This window comes from Apiotrichum porosum, assembly GCF_003942205.1.
Source record: "Apiotrichum porosum strain DSM 27194 chromosome Unknown scaffold_7, whole genome shotgun sequence".
Lineage (NCBI taxonomy): Eukaryota > Fungi > Basidiomycota > Tremellomycetes > Trichosporonales > Trichosporonaceae > Apiotrichum > Apiotrichum porosum.
Window position 1 is genome coordinate 639,853 of NW_021167114.1, and position 18,988 is coordinate 658,840.

At 61.4% G+C, this 18,988-nt stretch overlaps 7 protein-coding genes across 7 annotated transcripts; 4 read left to right on the top strand and 3 right to left on the bottom strand.

Moving 5' to 3' along the window:
- Positions 1-1,397: 1,397 nt before the first annotated feature.
- Positions 1,398-3,247, top strand: EHS24_008542 (uncharacterized protein; the record flags this gene model as incomplete). Its single annotated transcript, XM_028623853.1, has 3 exons — positions 1,398-2,159; positions 2,206-2,338; positions 2,379-3,247. 3 exons carry the CDS (start codon positions 1,398-1,400, stop codon positions 3,245-3,247), a joined length of 1,764 nt encoding a protein of 587 aa, XP_028475827.1.
- A 326-nt stretch (positions 3,248-3,573) lies between these two features.
- EHS24_008543 (uncharacterized protein) lies at positions 3,574-5,534 on the bottom strand (the record flags this gene model as incomplete). The annotated part of the gene is made up of 8 exons (XM_028623854.1): positions 3,574-3,692; positions 3,742-4,012; positions 4,079-4,218; positions 4,257-4,312; positions 4,362-4,655; positions 4,694-5,182; positions 5,229-5,353; positions 5,397-5,534. The coding sequence occupies 8 exons, from the start codon at positions 5,532-5,534 to the stop codon at positions 3,574-3,576; spliced, it is 1,632 nt and encodes a 543-aa protein (XP_028475828.1).
- Positions 5,535-5,981: 447 nt separating this feature from the next.
- EHS24_008544 (uncharacterized protein) lies at positions 5,982-8,222 on the top strand (the record flags this gene model as incomplete). Its single annotated transcript, XM_028623855.1, has 6 exons — positions 5,982-6,012; positions 6,063-6,256; positions 6,295-6,610; positions 6,652-6,766; positions 6,805-8,029; positions 8,085-8,222. The coding sequence occupies 6 exons, from the start codon at positions 5,982-5,984 to the stop codon at positions 8,220-8,222; spliced, it is 2,019 nt and encodes a 672-aa protein (XP_028475829.1).
- Positions 8,223-8,933: 711 nt separating this feature from the next.
- On the bottom strand, positions 8,934-9,896 carry MRPL1 (mitochondrial 54S ribosomal protein mrpl1; the record flags this gene model as incomplete). The annotated part of the gene is made up of 3 exons (XM_028623856.1): positions 8,934-9,001; positions 9,053-9,187; positions 9,248-9,896. The coding sequence occupies 3 exons, from the start codon at positions 9,894-9,896 to the stop codon at positions 8,934-8,936; spliced, it is 852 nt and encodes a 283-aa protein (XP_028475830.1).
- Positions 9,897-11,542: 1,646 nt separating this feature from the next.
- On the top strand, positions 11,543-13,579 carry PYK1 (Pyruvate kinase; the record flags this gene model as incomplete). The annotated part of the gene is made up of 5 exons (XM_028623857.1): positions 11,543-11,737; positions 11,811-11,892; positions 11,974-12,134; positions 12,243-12,854; positions 12,932-13,579. The coding sequence occupies 5 exons, from the start codon at positions 11,543-11,545 to the stop codon at positions 13,577-13,579; spliced, it is 1,698 nt and encodes a 565-aa protein (XP_028475831.1).
- Positions 13,580-14,184: 605 nt separating this feature from the next.
- Positions 14,185-17,317, top strand: EHS24_008547 (uncharacterized protein; the record flags this gene model as incomplete). The annotated part of the gene is made up of 5 exons (XM_028623858.1): positions 14,185-14,342; positions 14,456-14,555; positions 14,695-14,776; positions 14,817-15,574; positions 15,620-17,317. The coding sequence occupies 5 exons, from the start codon at positions 14,185-14,187 to the stop codon at positions 17,315-17,317; spliced, it is 2,796 nt and encodes a 931-aa protein (XP_028475832.1).
- A 186-nt stretch (positions 17,318-17,503) lies between these two features.
- Positions 17,504-18,306, bottom strand: EHS24_008548 (uncharacterized protein; the record flags this gene model as incomplete). The annotated part of the gene is made up of 3 exons (XM_028623859.1): positions 17,504-17,819; positions 17,883-18,062; positions 18,146-18,306. The coding sequence occupies 3 exons, from the start codon at positions 18,304-18,306 to the stop codon at positions 17,504-17,506; spliced, it is 657 nt and encodes a 218-aa protein (XP_028475833.1).
- Positions 18,307-18,988: the final 682 nt, after the last annotated feature.

An 18,988-nucleotide genomic window follows, 5' to 3' on the forward strand; every position in this document is an offset into this window, starting at 1 on the left:
AGATCAAGGAAGCCGGGGAATGGGGGGGAGGGGGGAGTGTTGAACGAACGAAGAGCGAGAGCGGCCTGCGCTTTGCGGGGAAGCGGGGGGGTTGAGCCGAGCTGCGAGAGCGGGCTGTGTATTCGGGCGGGGGGGTGGTGATGAATGGGGATGCCGCCTGCCGTGCCGAGAGAGAGATGCGAGAACGAAGGACAAGGATGTGTGGGTGTGTGTGAGAAGAGGCAAAAGTGGATGAAGGAGAGACAGAAAGAAAGAGATCCGAAGCGAGACACAGGATAATGCAGAGCATTCTCGGGTAGTGTGTTTCCTCCGCGTGCCGCGCGTTGGCGGGGGTCGCGCGCGCATACACGCACAGACCCCGGCGGCGGCGGCGGCGGCGACGGCGGTAGAAATGTGTGAAGGTGTGGTCGATCCACTGCTGCTGCTGCTGCTCGTGCTGCTGCGCTGCCGTGTGCCACCTGTTGTGTCCAGGGTCGTCTGATGCTGGTGGTCCCCACAACCCATTACCCATGGCCCATGCCGTCACCGTCGAACAGAACAGCATGTGTGCCAACGGCCCCGTCCCGCGCGCATAGGGAGCGGGAATGCGTCCATGTACAGAACAAGAACAAGACCGTTTCGAGGTGGCACAGTCCCCCCCCCTCTCCCCCCCACTGCGCAGAGGGGCGACGACGGCAAAGAGCTCTTGTCAAACCTGGCGACGAAAAAGCTTTACCACGCATCTCTCTCACACACATCACACATGGCGACGGCGCGCAGGCCAAAAATGCTGTACAGTCGGCTGAAGTGTCTGGCCATACCCAGGGGCCAACCATGCAGAACAAACCAAACTGCCTGGGTGGTCTGGCTCAGGCACTGAATGGGGGGCTCTCTCTGTCCCTCACCCCAATGTCTCTCTGTCGCTGTGGTGGCTCTCACGCGCTTGCTTTCCCTCTCGCTTCCCATGTCCCCTCTGCCCTTTTATATTCCTCTGGAGTCTCTGCTTCCTTTTGCACACCATATATCACCGGCACGGTCCCTCAGCCACCACCCATGTACAGTGAGCCCCCCCAGTGGCCAGTGGGTGGAGGTAGAGGATGCATGCAAGGTGTGGCTGGAGACGCGGGGCATTGATCGCATTGACCCGCCAGCGCCACTCGGACCCCAACGTCGGACGACAGCCAGAAATTGGGCCCAACAACACACCGTCATTTAGGCCTCCCGGCAATCTTCCGCCTCCTCTCCTCCATCCACATCCTCATATCCTCATACCCAGTCGTCGCCACCGCTACGTTCGTTATCGTCGAGCCTTGCACAAAAGGCACCTCACGGGCACGCCATCCTTGGCACGTATACACCCTGTCCCCGTTACCACACCGTCACCTGCATCCGTCAACACACACGCACCCACACACGCCATGTCGCACCCAACAGAAAGCCGCCTTCCTCGCTCCAACTCCTCAGCTTCCCTCCGCAGTATCAACAATGTTGTCACCTCGCCAGAAGTGGCCACCACCAAGATCGCGCAGCGTACCAGTGTCTTGGGACCACAGCGCAAGACTGCCCTCCCGGTCGGCACCACCAAGCTCGCGCGCGCTGCCCAGTCCAAACGCAAGTCGTTCACCGGCGCGTCAACAGGTGTGGTGGGCCCGACTGCGCCAGAGGTCACCACGGCTGCCGCCCCACCGACACAGACACAAACATGCGTCAATCCCTCGGCCAGTGCTGCTTCTGTGTCGCAGATCCCCCGCTCAGCCATCCCGCGCCCTCCCACCATGACCAACCTCGTCGCGGCTGCTGCTGCTGCTAGCACGACTGCGGCCACTACTGCGACCAAGCCCGCGTCGCAGCCGTCCACGATCTCGACTGGCGTCAACGCGGCCACCCTCGCGGCACTCACCGGCACTGCAGCTGGCGGTGCGAGCACGCGCGTCCTGCGCAACAGGACGCTGTCGCGCCCAGCCTCCATTGCCGTCATGCCATCGACCTCTGGCCTGCCCAGGTCTGCCAGCCAGCACAACCTTGGACTCAAGGCACCCGATAAGGCGTCTATCCCTCTCAAGCTCGAGAAGGACAAGCACAAGCACAAGCACAAGGTCGCCGACAAGGAGAAGGACAAGCCCCTCGTCGGTGCCAAGCGCGTCCCCTTGCCTGGACCCACACCTGCAGTCAAAGACGACGTGAGTGTTCAGATGCTCCACTTGAGCTGGCTAATCTGACGCACAGTCGGCCAAGTCGGCCCTCCATGGCATTACCAAGCCTCGCCCCGTGAGCATGATCGAGAAGAGCCCCGTCCCCGGTGCGGGAGGTACAAAGGCCACGCCGCCTCTCGCCGCCTCGGGCCTGCGCGTTCCACTCCGTAAGCCCCCCCAGTGTGTGACAAAAAGCTGACCTCGTAGCCCGTATCCAGCTCACCGACGACGCCGTGCGCAATGTCGAGAGCCCCACTCCTCTGCCTGGCTCGCTCGCCGCGTCCAAGAACCGTACCAAGAGCGTCAGCCCACCACCGGCTCTTGTCCTCGGCCAACCCAAGCCAATCCCGTCTCCAGCCCCAGCCCCGGCCACTGCCACCGCCACACCCGGCTCGACCATCTCGTCCAAACTCAAGGTCAAGGCTGGCATGACCCCAGCTCGGCCCGCGCGCGCGCTCCGCCGTATCCTCCCCGAGACACCGGCGCTGCGCACTCTGCTCAACCGCGAACGTAACCGCCCCAGGCTGCCCAGCGTCGGAGGCGACGACGACGCGCGCCTCGACCAAAGCCTCCTCTCCAGCCTGACCGAGGCGGACATTAGCCTCGCGTCCTCGACGTCCTTTAGCCAGCTCACCCCGCCCTCGCACCGCGCCGGACGCTCGAGCATGGGCGGAAACACGTCCAGGGACCGCAGCTACCACGTCTTGGACCCCGACTCGTCCGTCGCGTCCCGCAGCAGCAACCGCAACGGGACGACGGACAACGGGGCTCACGCCGCGTCGTCGCACCAGGCGCACACGCTCCTCCGTGCCGAGCTGTCCACCGTCCAGGCCGAGCGTAAAGCGCTCGAGGCGCGCGTCGCGTCGTTGATCCAGGAAGAAGAACGGCTGAAGGGTATCGTGGACACGGCGATGCGGGACCGGGAGCACGCCATGGTCATTGCCGAAGAGGCCGAGGCGCAGCGCGACACGTTACGCTGGGAGGGAGTGATGGCCAGCGTCGAGGAAGGGATGGAGGAGAACATGGCTATGAAGTCGACGATTAGCGCCATGCGCGCCCTTGTCGAGGTGTGGTAGGCTGCCAGACAGCCCTCGACACCACCGCACAACACCACATGCCACATGCCAACATCAACACCAACACCACAACCGTCACTACCTGATTAATATGTACAAACCCCGCAACACACTCGGAACTCAACCAACCCCATGCCCATGACCATGCCCGCCCCATGTCCCCAAACCTGTAGTATAGATTGCATCCACATAGGTCCGCTTGTGCATGTTATATTGTGTAGGCCAAGCAAGCGCATGGGTCTTGCCGCCAATGTCGACTCCGCGTCCATCCATAGTGTTGTTGTTGTTTTCCTTCTCCCGCCCACGCTGCGATCGGGGTGCTGGTTCTACTTACTCCTCGCAAAGAGGTTCCTGGGCACCTCGCCCCTCCTCTTCGCCTTGAGATTGTCCGCAATGAGGAACGCGACGTCTGGAGAAAGAGGTTTGCTGTCAGCATACAATCCCACTATTCCCCAACCCCATCCCCACACCCCCACATCCCCCCATCCACTCACCAAGCGACTGCTCGTAGTTGAGGCGCGGGTCGCAGTGCGTGCGGTAGTTGAGGCTCAGGTCCTTGTCCTCGAGCTCCATCGAGCCGCCAATACACTCTGTGACCGAGTATCCCTCGTCGTTGACCTCGCCCGTGAGCTCGAGGTGCACGCCGCCGAGGATCGTGCCCTTGGTGCGGTGGATCTCGAGCGAGCGCGAGATTTCGTGGATCACGTCCGAAAAGTGGCGCGTCTTGAGCGTCGGGTCGTTTTGCGACGTCTTGGTGTTGCCGTGCTGTTTGGGAAAAAAATGGACATGTCAGCTGTGGGTTGGCATTCAACGGGGAGTGGCTCAGCTTACCATGGCGTCACACTGCCAGACGACGACGTGGTCGGTCTGCTTGACGGCGTCAATGTGCGCAGGGAGGTACTGGTCCACCTTGTCGGCGCCGTAGCGGCCGATGACCGTGACCTTGCCCGCGACGCGGTCCGGGTTGATGACTGGGTAGGTCAGGACAGAGCGAGTGGAATATACCTACTGTCAAGAACGCGGACGAGCTCCTCAGGAGCCATGGTAGGACCGACCTTGATACCGCTGGGGGGTTTATCAGCTAAACGCCTTTCAGGATGGGTGTGCAACTCACATGGGGTTGGCGATGCCGCGGAAGTACTCGATGTGCGCGCCGTCAATCTGCCTCGTCCTGTCTCCGATCCAGATAAAGTGCGACGACAGGTTGTAGTACTTGGGCGCGGCGAGGACCTGGCTCTGGTTCGGCTGCGCCGGGGCCTGGGCCTGCGACTCGACGCCGGCACGGGTACGCGACGCCGAGCGGGACTGCGACGGGGTGCCGGGGCGCGTTGACGGGGCGGAGAAGGTGGCGTGCGCGGTCGAGGCGCGCGTAAAGGCCTCTTCGTACTCGAGAAGCAGGGCCTCGTGGCTGCGCAGGTTAGTGGAGAATTGAGACTTCGTACCTACGAGGTGAAAATGTTGACCGTCTCGGTACCGCCACGCTCGCGCCCGCCGTCACCGCCAGTGGACACCTTCATAAAGTCGAGGCTGTCCTGGAGGCTCTCGATGACGGCGCTGAACGCCGCCTGGAGCTCGGGCGAGCGCACGTGCGAGAACGACCAGTCAAGGGGCTTGTGCAAGTTGGCGAACCCCGAGGCCAGGAGCGTACGGATGTAGTTCAAGGTCGCGGTCGAGTGAAAGTAGGCGCCGAGCAAGCGTTCCGGGTCTGGACGACGGTCGGCCACTTCGTAGCCGTTGACATTGTCGCCGCGGAACGAGAGCACCTCCTTCTTCACCACGCGGGTGAGCGCCTCGCCATCGACGACCTCCGTCTCCTCGACGTCGACAATCTCCGTAGGCTTGGAACGGGGCTTGGCGTACTGGCCGGCGATACGCATGATGCGCACGACGGGAAGACGCGAGCCGTGCAGGATGATGAGGGACATGAGAAGGACACTGGTGGTTAGCTTTACGTTGGACAACACAGAGACCCCCAGCTCACAGAGAAAGCTTGTGCTCAATGGGCTGGGTCGAGCAGTCGTCAAAGAGCTCGGCACAGTCGCCGCCCTGGAGGAGGAAGGCCTTGCCCGTCGCGACGTCGGCGAGCTGCTCCTTGAGCGCGTCAATCTGGGATATATCAGTTACCAGCCAAGTCATTGCGCCAACTGACCTCTTTGGCAGAGACGAGAGGGGGCAGCTTGCGGAGCCTGCCGAGTACGCGGTTGAGCTCGTCCTTGTCCTCGTAGACGACGTCCTGCGCAATGGGCTTTTCGCGCCACGATGAGGGGGACCAGGCAGACTGAGACATGGTGGAGTAGGGGTGGAGACGGTGGTGGTGGTGTATAGAGAGAAGCGATGGAGGCACAGCTGTTTATTGTTGAAAGGACGATGTGTTTTTCTGCACGAGTCGAAATTGCAGCGATGCCAACGCGAGACCGGAGATCGGAGAGACTATGACGGACCCATGCGCCAACACACAATGATCCGCATGTGTGTGCGGTGGGTGCCCTGTGGAGTCCCGCGCCGGACTGCGCGATAGTGGGTGGGTGCGGAGGCAAATGACACAGTCACGTGATCCACCATCGATTCAGGACATTGCACCCACTGGCGATGCGCGCATATGGGCCGAGTCGTGGACATGAGAGGGGAGCGATGGAGAGAGGGAGCCGGCGGCGTCGGATGGGCCATCGACCGTCTTCCGTCTCATTCTCTTCGCCAACAACACTACCTAATACACACAGCACAGCACTCGAACATGCTGGACCACGTCTCCATCTCCCATCAGAGTGAGCTGTCACGCTGATCATCACTCTGTCCTTTAGCTCACACAACACAGGCGGCCTCATCCTCTGGTCGCGCTCCTTCACGCCGACATTCACCGCTCTCGCCCAAACCCAGGCTTCCCCAGTCAACGCGCTCATTCGCGAGGCGCTCATCGAGGGAAAGGCCAGGAATGAGGACGATGGGTTTGAAAAGGACGGGTACAGCGTGCGGTGGACCATGGAGAACGGCCTGGGGCTCGTGTTCGTCGTGAGTTGAACGCCAACCGTTGATAACTCACACCACAGGTCGTCTTCCCTGCTCTCCTTCCCTTGACGTACATTCCCGCCCTTCTCCAGCGCACCAAGCAGCTCTTCCTCTCGCTCTTCCAGCCGTACCTCGAGTCGCTCATCGACGCCCTGTCTGACCGCGCCGGCGTGCTCGTGGCCGACAGCGGCCGGTCGGCACTGCGTATCCTCGCCGACAAGATTGCCGAGGAGCGCTGGGACAGGATCTTTGAGCGTTGTCTCAAGACCCAGGAGAACAGCTCGGGGCGGTCGAATAGGGCCGTCACGCGCTCCGTCACTGCTGCTGCCGCTGCCGCTGCGGCGACGGGCGCGTCATGTGAGTTGACACGCTTGCTCCAGCAACTAACACACACACAGCTCCTGGATTGTCGGATGATGCCTCCAACGCTGTCACTGCCGAGGAGATTGCAAAGAACGTCGCGGCACTCAAGACCCGCATGAAGGGTCGTGGCAAGGGCCGCGGACGTGAAGGGTGGGTTACGGTTCTAGCGGACCTCACTAACTCTCCAGCGGCTCGCCGTCGCCTGTTCCGTCGCCGCGCAAGGCGTCTGGAGCCACGTCCAAGCTCATGCGCAAGTGGGGCGACTCGCCCGTGACCAAGGAGGACATGGCGGCTCTCGACTACTCGGCGCCAGCCCCCGAGAACATCCAGGTCGACGTGGACGCGCTCGTGTCCAACGACGCCATGGGCACGCGCACCTCCAATGGCGCCTACGAGGTTGCCGACTGGGACTTTCGTCGCGGCGGCAAGGCCGACGACCTGCCTTCCGAGGAGGAGATTCTGTCCCGCCGCACTGCCCGCCTCACACTAGACGACGCCGGCGAGCCTGCTGAAGACGAGTCGTCGTGGACCAACATGTTCTCGCGCCTCACGGGCAAGAAGGTTCTTTCTCGCGAGGACCTGCGCCCCGTCCTCGCCGACATGGAGAAGCACCTCATGTCCAAGAACGTGGCCAAGGACATTGCTGAGAAGCTGTGCGATGCCGTCGGGTCTGCGCTCGTGGGCAAGAAGCTCGGGGGTCTCTCGAGCGTAAAGTCTGAAGTGGAAAAGTCGCTTTCTGGATCCATGACGCGTATCCTCACGCCCAAGACCTCGACCGACCTCCTCGTCGATATCCAGCGCAAGCGCGCCCAGCCGGGCTCCCTCTCGGCCCCCGACGCCCCTCCCGACCCGTACACTCTCACCTTTGTGGGCGTCAACGGCGTCGGCAAGTCGACCAACCTCTCCAAGGTGTGTTTCTGGCTGCTGCAGAACAACCTCCGCGTCCTCATCGCCGCGTGCGACACTTTCCGTTCCGGCGCCGTCGAGCAGCTGCGCGTGCACGTGCGCAACCTCGGCGCACTGGGCGACGAGCTCGGCATGGCCATGGACGGCGAGGGTGGGCCGGGCAAGCGCCGCATCGAGCTGTACGAGCGCGGCTACGGCAAAGACGCGGCGGGTATCGCCAAAGAGGCGATCGCGTATGCCAAGGAGAACCGCTTCGACGTCGTCCTCGTCGACACTGCGGGCCGTATGCAGGACAACGAGCCGCTCATGCGCGCCCTCGCCAAGCTCGTGACGGTCAACAACCCCGACAAGATTGTCTTTGTCGGCGAGGCCCTCGTCGGCAACGAGGCCGTCGACCAGCTCACAAAGTTTGACCGTGCGCTCAAGGACTTTTCGTCGGCAGGCGCCGCCGGCGGCGGCCGTCGTCGCGGTATCGACGGCATCATCCTGACCAAGTTTGACACAATCGTGAGTCATCTTCACGGCCATCGCAACTGGTGCTAACTCTCCTTCCCCTCCGCAGGACGACAAGGTCGGCGCCGCCCTCTCCATGACATACGTCACTGGCCAGCCGATCCTCTTTGTCGGCTGTGGCCAGACGTACACCGACCTCCGCCACTTGCGCGTCAACCACATTGTCCAGGCCCTCCTCAGCTCGTAATATCTTTCTCATACCACAAAGGAACGTGTATCTGTACCACCATCGCTTCTATGCATGCCGGGAAAAGGGGTTTTTTGGTTTTGGTTTTGTTTTTGGATTGTTAATTGGCGCTTTGCCGCCCTGGTTTGGGGTCGCACGACCATGACGGTGGTACGGTGGCTTGGTCTGAATTACAAGACGTCTTGTACCCCCGCCTCCCCGTTCTCGTGCCCCCGGCCGTCTCATACTGTTCGTCTAGGCCAGCGTCGCGCTACGCCCGGGACGCTACCAGACATGTGCGGTGTGTGCGCCTTCTCCGGAAGAGATGTCATGTCCGCGATGGTACTTTTCAAGGTGAAGCTGAAGGTAAAGGAGGTTGCCGAGGCATACCTCGAGGCCTCTCCCGAGGGCATTTCCTCGGCGTTACTCCTCAAGGCGTGTGTATCCCCCATCGTCACGAAAAGGAGCATCAGGTGTGGCCCAGCCGGAGCGATGAAGGGTTACCAGTCAGCATGTAGCCTGCTTGGCACCCAGGTCGCATAGTACACCCATGACCACGCTCTGACGATCTAGGACGAGTAAGTGGAGGTCCGCAGGCCTAAGATGCGGCAGAATGTGCGGAGAGCGGTCGCAGTCAAGTACAGTCGGGGCCCGTGGACCCGACCCAGCCACAGCCACGGTGAAAGTGAATGAACAGCGATGCATATGGTGAGATGTGGTTATACCCAAAGTTTAGACGTTGCTGATCTCGATGGACGGTCCCTGGGTGGTACCGATGCGAACGTGCAGGACGGTCGAGGCTGCGATGGTGTCAGTTGTGGCGCTTGTGACCAGCTACGACGGCAACCCACTCAGTGCGTTCTTGTTCTTCTTGATCGGGTCCTCGGCGGCAGTGGCCTGGGCGGCCGAAGCGTCACGGACCGACTTGACAAAGGCGCGGACGTTTTCCTCAATGGCGTCGGGGTGGAAGTGCATGCGAGCGACGGCTAAAGAGAATGGTCAGTGGAGTGGACGAGTTGACGACAGCCGCACACAGCTCTACTCACCGTTACGGATGTAGCCAATCTTGTTGGCCTTGAACTCGACCGAGCCGGCAGCGTTGCGGACCAGCTGGGCAAGGGCCTGGCCCTCGCCGACGGTACCACGCTTGGCGTTGGGCATGAGACCCTTGGGACCGAGGAAACGGGCCAGGCTCTTGGTGACCTGGGGCAGCAAGGTCGGGGTGGAGATGACAATGTTGGGCTCAATGGTGCCGTCCAGGATCTTGGGGATGAGGTCGTCGCTGCCGACGTGGGTGGCGCCGGCCGCAATGGCAGCCTCGGAGGAAGGAGAGTCCGGGTCGGCAAAGACAACCACCACGTCGGGCTTGCGACGAGCGTCGGTCGGGAGGTGTACACGGCCACGGAGGGGGATGGTGTGCTTGTTCGTAAACGTCTTGACCTGAACAGAAAACGCCGACCCAGTGTTGGCAATCTCCAGAGCGCGGAGAACACGGATAGCGTCGGCCAGCTTCATGGCCTCGGGATCGGGTGGTGCGTTCTTGTGCTTGAGCTGGCCCTTGGTAACGTTGGACTTGTCCTTGCCCTTGCCGCTGCCCTTGGCAGCCACCGACGCCGAGGTAGCAAAGGTGCGGGCCGCGGTCGAGGGGCCTGCAGTGGCGCGTGCGACAGCGGAGCGGAGAGTGGGGAGAGACATGGTGAAGGAGGGTGGGAAGAGAGGAGGGAGGAAAGTAGTCGGAGTGTGGAGGAAGGACAGAAAGTCGGGTTTTCTGTGCTCGCGAAAGTGTCCGACGAGGAGCTAGCTCAAGCTAGAGGCGGAAGAAGGTACGTATGACAAGATATGCCTGCTTTATGCTGCACTGGCGACCTGCAGGCGGGCTGAGTGGTGCCGGGGTGGGTGTTGTGGTTGGGTATATGGTTGTATGAGCTCGCGATGGACGTCTAAAGTCGCAACTTGTGGTCGGAAACCGCAAAGTCGGGTGAATGACTGCTTATGTAATGTTTCCTCTGTTTACGTAATAGCATGTGTCGCTTTCTGAACAAATGTCACGTGATGTGAGAAGCGGAGTTCATCTGATGTCCTCTGAAAATGTCGGTGGAACCCAGGCTGTACCCATATTCCTAAAGATCCCATGAGAGCGCGTCAGCAGCGGCGGCTGTTTACTCTCACCAAATACCTGCAGCTACTAGGCGGTACCTATTTTTCGATTGCTTTTAAATGTACTTTTTTTATAAACCACGTTAATTCAAAATAAGGGCAGTTGTCTCCTTTCTATATATTTATTGCCAATATTCTCAAATTATTAGACGCTGGTCCTAAATAAGAACCAAAACAGCCGTTCAGCAGGCTAAACAGTTCGCTCCATGTTTGCGGAATGCGAAGAAGAAGTTTTAACACGTCAATTGAAGCAGCGCGCTTGAACCTCGGGCGAAAGCGACACACCTGAGAAGCAAACGGTGCAACAGGACGGGCCCCAGGGAGAGAGATGTGGGACCAGTGGGACCTGTGATATCCTGTGAAATGTTTGTTGCCCCCCGCCCTTCTGGTTGGTGGCTGCTTGGCTGTGGCAGACGCACCTGAGCTTGCAGCAAATCAGCGCGCGTGTACCATGCCGTTGCCGTGCGAGCGCGCGACAGAACCGGGCCGTTCTCCGATGCGGTCTCTGTGTCTCTCCAGTGGGGCCTGCGGGCTCCTGCAAGCTGCAAGCGACCGACCTGCTCAGGGCGTGACGACGTGCCCGCTGCAGGCCGGCGGCAACGGCGTCGAGCCACGTATCGGCCACTCTGGGGCGTGGGGCAACAGACCAACCACAGCCGCAACAGCGACAGAGCCACCGCCCAGCTGCAGGCCAGCTGGGAGCTGCGGTTGGTCGCGCCCCATGCGGCTCTTTACCGCTGTGGGCCCTTGCCTCCCTTATCCCCTGGATGGGGGGGGTCACACCTCCTTTTGCGACGTCGTTCCAGTTTTCCACCACCATCTCTTCCCATTCCATCATCCACATCCATCCCCCCCCTCCTCTCTCGTGAGTACCAGCACACACACTGCCCCCGCGTCACACCTGGCCGCTTTGGTTGCAGCTCTCACCACACGTCCGCTGACATCACTCTCCAGCCTCCAGCCTTTCCCGATCTCCGTGAGTGTCGACGTCAGGTATAGACAACGTGTTAGACATCCCCATCCCCAACCCCAGGATTGGGCCAGCGTGGGCTTAAACGCGCTGGCGCAAGTTTCCTCTCCTTCTTCATTCCTAGCCCCCCCTTGCTCTTTTACTTTTTCTCTCTTCTCTCTATCTCTTTCACTCTTCCATTCTCCCACTCCACTCTCTACTCCACCCCCCTATCATGTTCATCCCCACCCCCCAGCCCCTCTCCCCCGCTTCCACATCGTCCTCGATGTCGGCCTATGTCTCGCGTCTGGACCTTACTTACGGCTCCGTCGGTAGAAACACCATGTCCGCTGGCTCCCAGACCGCTTGGCTCGCTGGCCTCTCGACCAGCTTCGAGGCCCCCACTGAGGAGCAGAAGTTCCTCCGCAAGGTGAGTCCGCTGACTTTGGTGTCTTCACCATCGCCCTCCCCCATCGAGCACACGTTTCTAACGCTCTATGTAGACCTCGATCATTGCTACCATCGGCCCCAAGTCCAACAGCGTCGACATGATGCTCAAGCTTGCCGACGCTGGTATGAACATTGGTGAGTATTTTTCCTCGGCCAGCTCCACTCGACTGGCTCCTTTTTTTCGTATCTTCCGGTCCTAACTGGTTCTCTTCCTAGTCCGCATGAACTTCTCGCACGGTTCGTACGAGTACCACCAGTCGGTCATCGACCACGCCCGTGAGGCCGACAAGAAGAGCCCCAGCGGCCGTCCCCTCGCCATTGCCCTCGACACCAAGGGCCCCGAGATCCGTACCGGTCTCATGGCCAACGACCAGGACGTAAGTTATACACGCGCAGAGATCTCGTCGTCGCCCCTTTTCCGACGAGATCTCTGGGTCTTTTTGTTTACATCTATGCGCCCCTCCCCATACTGACGTCTTTTGTAGGTCCCCATCCCTGCCGGTCACGAGTTCTGGGTCACCACCGACAAGGCTTTCGCCGAGTCGGGCAACGCCGACCAGATCTTCATGGACTACTCCAACCTCCCCAAGGTCACCCAGCCCGGCAAGCTCATCTACGTCGACGACGGTATCCTCTCGCTCCAGGTCCTCGCCATTGAGGGTGACCGCCTCCGCGTCAAGTCGCTCAACGCCGGCTCGCTCTGCTCGCGCAAGGGTGTCAACCTCCCCAAGACCCCCGTCGACCTCCCCGCCCTCTCGGAGAAGGACAAGGCCGACCTTGCCTTTGGTGTCCGCAACAACGTCGACATGATCTTTGCCTCGTTCATCCGCCGCGCCGACGACGTCCGTGAGATCAAGAAGGCTCTCGGCGCCGACGGTGCCGGTATCAAGATCATTGTCAAGATTGAGAACGAGCAGGGTGTCACCAACTTTGACGAGATCCTCCGCGAGGCCGACGGTGTCATGGTCGCCCGTGGTGACCTCGGTATCGAGATCCCCGCCTCGCAGGTCTTCCTTGCCCAGAAGATGATGATCGCCAAGTGCAACATTGCCGGCAAGCCCGTCATCTGTGCTACCCAGATGCTCGAGTCGATGACCGTGAGTTTCCACAGCAGCAGTTCCCACACCCCTTATCAGGTGGCGGTCGTATATCAGGCACTGACGCTTTGCGATAGTTCAACCCCCGCCCTACCCGTGCCGAGGTTTCCGACGTTGCCAACGCCGTCCTCGACGGTGCCGACTGTGTCATGCTTTCGGGCGAGACCGCCAAGGGCAACTACCCCATCGAGGCCGTCAAGATGATGGCTGAGACTGCCTACCTCGCCGAGTCGGCCCTCTCCAACTCGGCCCTCTTTGACCAGCTCCGCCAGCTCACCCCCCGCCCCACCGAGACCGCCGAGACCCTTGCCCTCTCGGCCGTCGCCGCCGCCATCGAGCAGGACGCCGGTGCCATCATCGTCCTCTCGACCTCGGGTGTCTCGGCCCGCCTCATCTCGAAGTACCGCCCTTCGTGCCCCATCATCTGTGTCACCCGCAAGGAGCAGACCGCCCGCCAGCTCCACCTTTCGCGTGGTGTCTACCCCGTCTGGTACCCCGAGCCCCGCGGTGTCCCCGGCGACAAGTGGCAGGTTGACGTCGACAACCGCATCCGCTTCGGCCTCAAGATGGCCCTCGAGCTCAAGATTGTCAAGCCCGAGGCTACCGTCATGGCCGTCCAGGGCTGGAAGGGTGGTCTCGGCCACACCAACACCCTCCGTATTCTCTCGGTCCCCTCGGACCCCGCCGACCTTGAGATTGCCTACATTGACCGCCCCGCCGAGTAAATTACGGCTGTTTGCGTCAGCAAGGCAAGGTTTGCCCAGGCAGCTACAGCGTAAGGTTGTGCGCCAGGGTCTCGAATACCCCTCTGGCCGTCGATGCTTGAGAAGAAGACGACGGAGGTACGGAGGGGTTGTTCAGGAATAGGAATTACTAAAGCTACTGGTACATATATCGATGATGAATCTGCCAGACGGGACGCCGCCGTCTGTGCAACATAGAGTTTGCAGGGAAGAAATGGGCGCCGAACACGGCGACTGTTGGTTGCAGGAGCAAGGAGCCCAAGAAGATGGAAGCATCAGGAGCCTGTTGGTAACAGCAAGTTGGCCCCGCCATGTCTCGGTGTCCCTCAACTCAAATGTTGGCGTCTTGTGCATGCCGGCGTCTCTTTACGAGAGATAAAGAGCCGGCGGCAGCAGTGGTTTGGTGGCGGCGCGCGCGCGCTGTGTTGACGCGTTTTTGGCTGACGGACGATTTTGCTTCCGTCAACCACCCCCTTCTCACCTGGTCGCCGGCTGCGAGCTTCTGGCTTCCCCCTCTTTACACATCCATCAACAACAACACACGCATCCATCGACCCCCACACCCCACCCACAACAACGCACAGGGCATGCCGCGCAAAGATAGACGCGCCCGTGCCGCTGCACCGCCAAACCCCGTCCCCACGTCCTATCCCGCAAAGAAGGATGGCGGCGGCGGGATGGACGAGGGCCCCTGGACCGCGTGCCGTGACATGCTCGACGCGGTCTACAAGTCCAAGGAAGGAAGGTGCGTTTTTCGACACATTGTGCTTTTTCAACCCCGTCCCAAAACAAAAAAACGGGGGCTCGCAATGTGGGCCTGAAATGTGGATGCTGACCGTGCTCGTTCCCCCGCATTAGCCGTCGGATGAGTGATATCTTCCGCGAGCTTCCCGACAAGGACGAGTGGGCCGACTACTACGAGGCCATCCCCGATCCAGAGTGCTTGGACAACATTACGGTGAGTTGTTGACATGCTTGTCGATTGGCGCAGCCTCTGCGCGGCGTTCGTGTATGGCGCGCGCGCGCGCGGCGGCGTGGGCACCACCCCCCAGCCATGATCACCACGCAGGGTTCTCGGGCGGTAGCTAACCTCGCAGACTCATCTCGGCAACCAAGACTTCAACGCGCCCGAAGAGGTGTTCAAGCAGCTGCACCAGGTCTTCCTCAATGCCATGCACTGTGGGTGATGACTTTTGATCGTTGATGCTGACCCATTCAGACAACGAAGAGTTCTCGCAGATCTGGAACGACGCCAAAAAGTATGAGGCTCAGATTCACGAGGCGTGGAAGACCAACCATGCCGCTGGCATCTTTGCGTTTGACGACCCGTACCACAAGGCTGGCAAGGCCAGGCGTCCCAAGGTGCCCAAGGCTCCTGAGTTGCAAGACACCCCGGCCGAGGCCGCCACCCCGCCCGTCACGATCCACTTGCGCGTGCCGGCCGTCCCTGCCGCTACTCCAGCTGCCCCAGCGCCTGCCGCAGCTCCTGCTCTAACCCCGGCACGGGCACCGGCACCGGCACCGGCACCTGCTCCGACCTCCTCTGGCAGGCCGCACCGCGAGACTCGCGGCAGCACCAAGCCGTCCGTCCCGCCTACACCTGTCAAGGTCATGCCTCCCCGTGGCGCCAAGGAGGTCAAGCAAGAGGCTCCTGTGCTCCGTTCCGCAACGCACCTCCCCGAGGCCGAGCAGCGCATTGTGGCTGCCTGTGACAGCAAGCTCCCTCGTTGGGATGGCCCGCAACGAGTCCTTCCTGGCGACCCTGCTCCTGGAGGCGTGCTCGGCAGCGGCTGGTGGGGCGAGGGTGCGCCCGAGTTTGAGCGCAACGTCGGCGGCCATGCCAGTTGGAAGAAGCGCATCCACGCCGTTGCTGGTGCTGTCGAGGCGTACAAGAATCCCCAGGGCCAGCGTCTCGCCGAGGTCTTCAACAGCCTGCCTCCCAATGCCGAAATTCCCTTCTTGTCCACCAACGCTCAGGTAAGCTAGGCCAGAAACGGACCGGTCAGCAGCTGACAAAGACAGAAGAGCGCCTTGCCGTGGTCTGCGATTCAGCAGCGCGCATTGCAAGGGCAGTACTCGACGCTGCATGACTTTGACGGCGACATGACGCGCCTGTTTGAGAGGGCTCGTCGGTGGTTCCGCGCCACACCCGATGACTTTGGCCGTGTGGTCACTTTGCAGCGCCTGTACAACGCTCTCACGGCGCCGTACCCTCTGCAGGTTCCTCCAAACGGTGTCATTGGTCCCAGCCCGACCAAGTTTGCTTCGTTGCCCGCCGGTCCTGGTGTCGCGTGCTCGGTACAGGACAGGAACGAGGCAATCCGCGCTGGCGCGAACCCAGAGCAGGTCGCCCTTGGTATCACCACGTCCCACATTGAGGTCAGGGACCGTTTGTTCACCGACGAGGCGCGTCACAAGGGTGTTGCGTACCGCGTCGGCGACTATGTGCACCTGATCAACCCCAACGATGCGTCACGGCCCATTGTCGGTCAGATCTTCAAGACGTTTGTCCCCACCAAGGGCTACGCTACACACCACGTCACTGTCTGCTGGTACTTCCGCCCCGAACAGACTGTGCACCCCGCCGAGCTTGGCTTTGCCGAGAGCGAGGTGTTCAAGACGGCGCACTTCTGCGACCACCCGGTCGAGGACATTCTTGAGCGTGTGGCGGTCCAGCCTACCGACAGCGCTATGCGTGGCCGTCCAGCCCCCCCAGCATTCTTCCCCGGCTGGCAGCTGTACGTCTGCAACACGCGCTACATTGACAAGGCTGCCCTCTTCATGCGGATCAAGAAGTGGTCCAACATTGTGCCCGAGTCGCAGCGTCACATCGACGTCACGGCTGTTGTGCCTTATGAGCGTCTGATTAATCTGCCCTCGACCCGCTCACCGTTCGCCAGCGGCGTCAAGGGTCCCGGTGGCATCGGCCGTCCCCGTCGTCAGCCGATGCCGACCGATGATGAAGAGGAGGAGGCTGCCATCGTCTACTCTCTGATCGCCCCGCCCCGACGACCGAGCGGTCCCCAGCCGGGCCACCCATCGAGTCGCGGCTCGATCCCCTCAATGCCCGTGACTCCCCAGGCTCCAGTCATGGCCCCTCGTCACCCGTACCCAGTGCAAGGCCACGCCAAGTCTCCCGCCGGCCCATCACGCACGCCATCTCACGGCCAGCAGGTCGCTTACGGCCAACAGCAGGTCCGTACGCCTGTTCAGCACCAGCAACAGCACCAGCAACACCCGCAGCACCAGCAGCAAGGCTGGAGGTCAGGACAGCCCGTCCCCGCACAGGCACACCACCCCCAGCAACCCGTGCGCACGTTTGCATCAGTCATGGGTGGTGCGCAGGTGCTGGAGCAGGTCGCCGTCCGTGAATATCTCCTTCCAGACACTGCCCGCCTGTTCGAGCAAGACCAGCGTCACCAGGTCCTCTGGTTCTCGGGCCCACCAGTGGCCCAGGGAGCCATCAAGATCCCAACCCCTCAGCCCCACTCGCTCGAGTACTTGACGTATGTGGCGAAGCGGAAGAACGGGTCCAGCAAAGCCGACGCGCGACCGGGCAAGCGGTTCCGCAGTCCCAAGGAGGAGGAGGCCAAGGAAGAGAAGGAAGAAGCGGCAGGAGAGGACGAGCTCGCCGGCGATCTCACGCGTCACTGGTGGGCTGAGGGTCAGACGGAGGAACAGGTCTTGGCGGGTCTCAAGGCGATTGCACAGGGTGCATAGGAGCCGTCCTCGTCGCTGGTGGGTAGTCAAAACGATGCTGAGGGCCACAACAGAGGGGGGGGGGGGGGGGGGGGGGGCTGGGGGGGGGGGGGGGGGGGGGGGGGGTATAGGCGCCGCGGTATCTGATGTAGCGGCTTTATGACATACACTATATATTACACTTTTTTGTCCTTGTGGCCATATGTTCTACGAGTACATGCCCGCATACGAGTCGCGGTCGTCGCGGCTCGCCGACTGTGTGTGGGCGGCCGTGGGCGGCGCAGTCCGCTGTCCAAACACGGCATGGAAGAGGGCGAGCATGCGTTCCGTCTCGCGCTGCTGCTCAATGACGTTGGCGGCGCCGTCGCCCGACGGCGGCGTGGGCGCCTTGTCATCCACGACGGCACGGCAGAGGGGGCACGAGTTGTTCTGAGAGGAAGTGTGAGCAAAGGGACCGACCACATGTCTGCGCGAGCTGTTCCAGTCTCGGACCTGCTCCAGCTCCAATACAACACCAAAACAGCTACTCACCATCGACAGCCACGACTTTGCGCATCGCGCACACACAATGTGGCGCGCCGCGCACGGCAGCTCGCGCACGCCCAGCGCGGTCTCGTCCCCGAAGAAACTCTCCGACGCGAGCGCGTACTCTTCCTCGGTCTCGATGGCGCCCAGCGACTGCAGGCAGACGGGACAGGCGTCGTCGTGCTTCGAGGCCGTCTTGGGGCGCGCGAGGGCAGCGATGAATTCGGGCCGGGCGCCGCGCCTGGAGGAGCGAAGCGGAGAGCGTCAGTGGAGAGGGTCGTCTAGACAAGGACAAAATAAAAGGGGATATCACGGCGGACTTACCCCGTTGGAAGCTCGCCAAAGAGCTCTTCGTACAGGTCTGCGTCGACGAGCAGGCCGCCGCCGCCTTGCTGGGCTTGCGCGGCGTCAATGTGCGCCATGAACTCGTCGAATGACGCGGGCGCCGGGCGCGCCGCGTACGGGTCTGGATCCTGTGCGCTCATGGGGAGTGGGGGGGTGGGGGGCTGAGGGGGTGGAGTGATGGAATGGGTGTGATGGATGGTCTGATGGTTGTTGCAGAGATCAGAGAATGGTTGGAACAGAAAGAGGCGGAAACGCGACACGCAGGCGATTGTGTCATCGATTGTGGTTGTGGGACCACCTCCACCGTGCACCCATTTCGGGCCGTCATCTCGGCGTGGCGCGCGGGTTTGGCGAGATCTCGTCCACTCTGCAGGTGGGCTAACACGGTCCAGGCCGCATGGTCTGAGACAAAACTCCCAACCGATCCACTGAGCACTGATCACTGACAGAGATGGCACGCAAGTGATGCCTGGTGGGGCCATGTTTCGCAGCAGGCCTAGCCACTCCAGACACTTGAACGCAAACAGTGCGGCGCTGTGAGCCTTTGGTGGTCCTGCCTGGTCTGACCTCACACCGGGCAGGTTGGGCAGCTTGACCAGCTGGCCTCCATCAAACATAGACTGCCAAGGCAGGAGCTTTGTCAGCTTAGATCCAGAGTTTGGCAAAGCCGCTTGCGTCGTCTTTCGGTCAGCTTCTTAAATGTGTGTATGGTAATGCATGTGTAGAGCAGCACAGATGACAGGGTCCGAACGGCCATGCAGTGGTGGTACAGGATTTGGGTTGGGGGATTGTGCTGGTGACGAGATAGGGAGAGGGAGATGG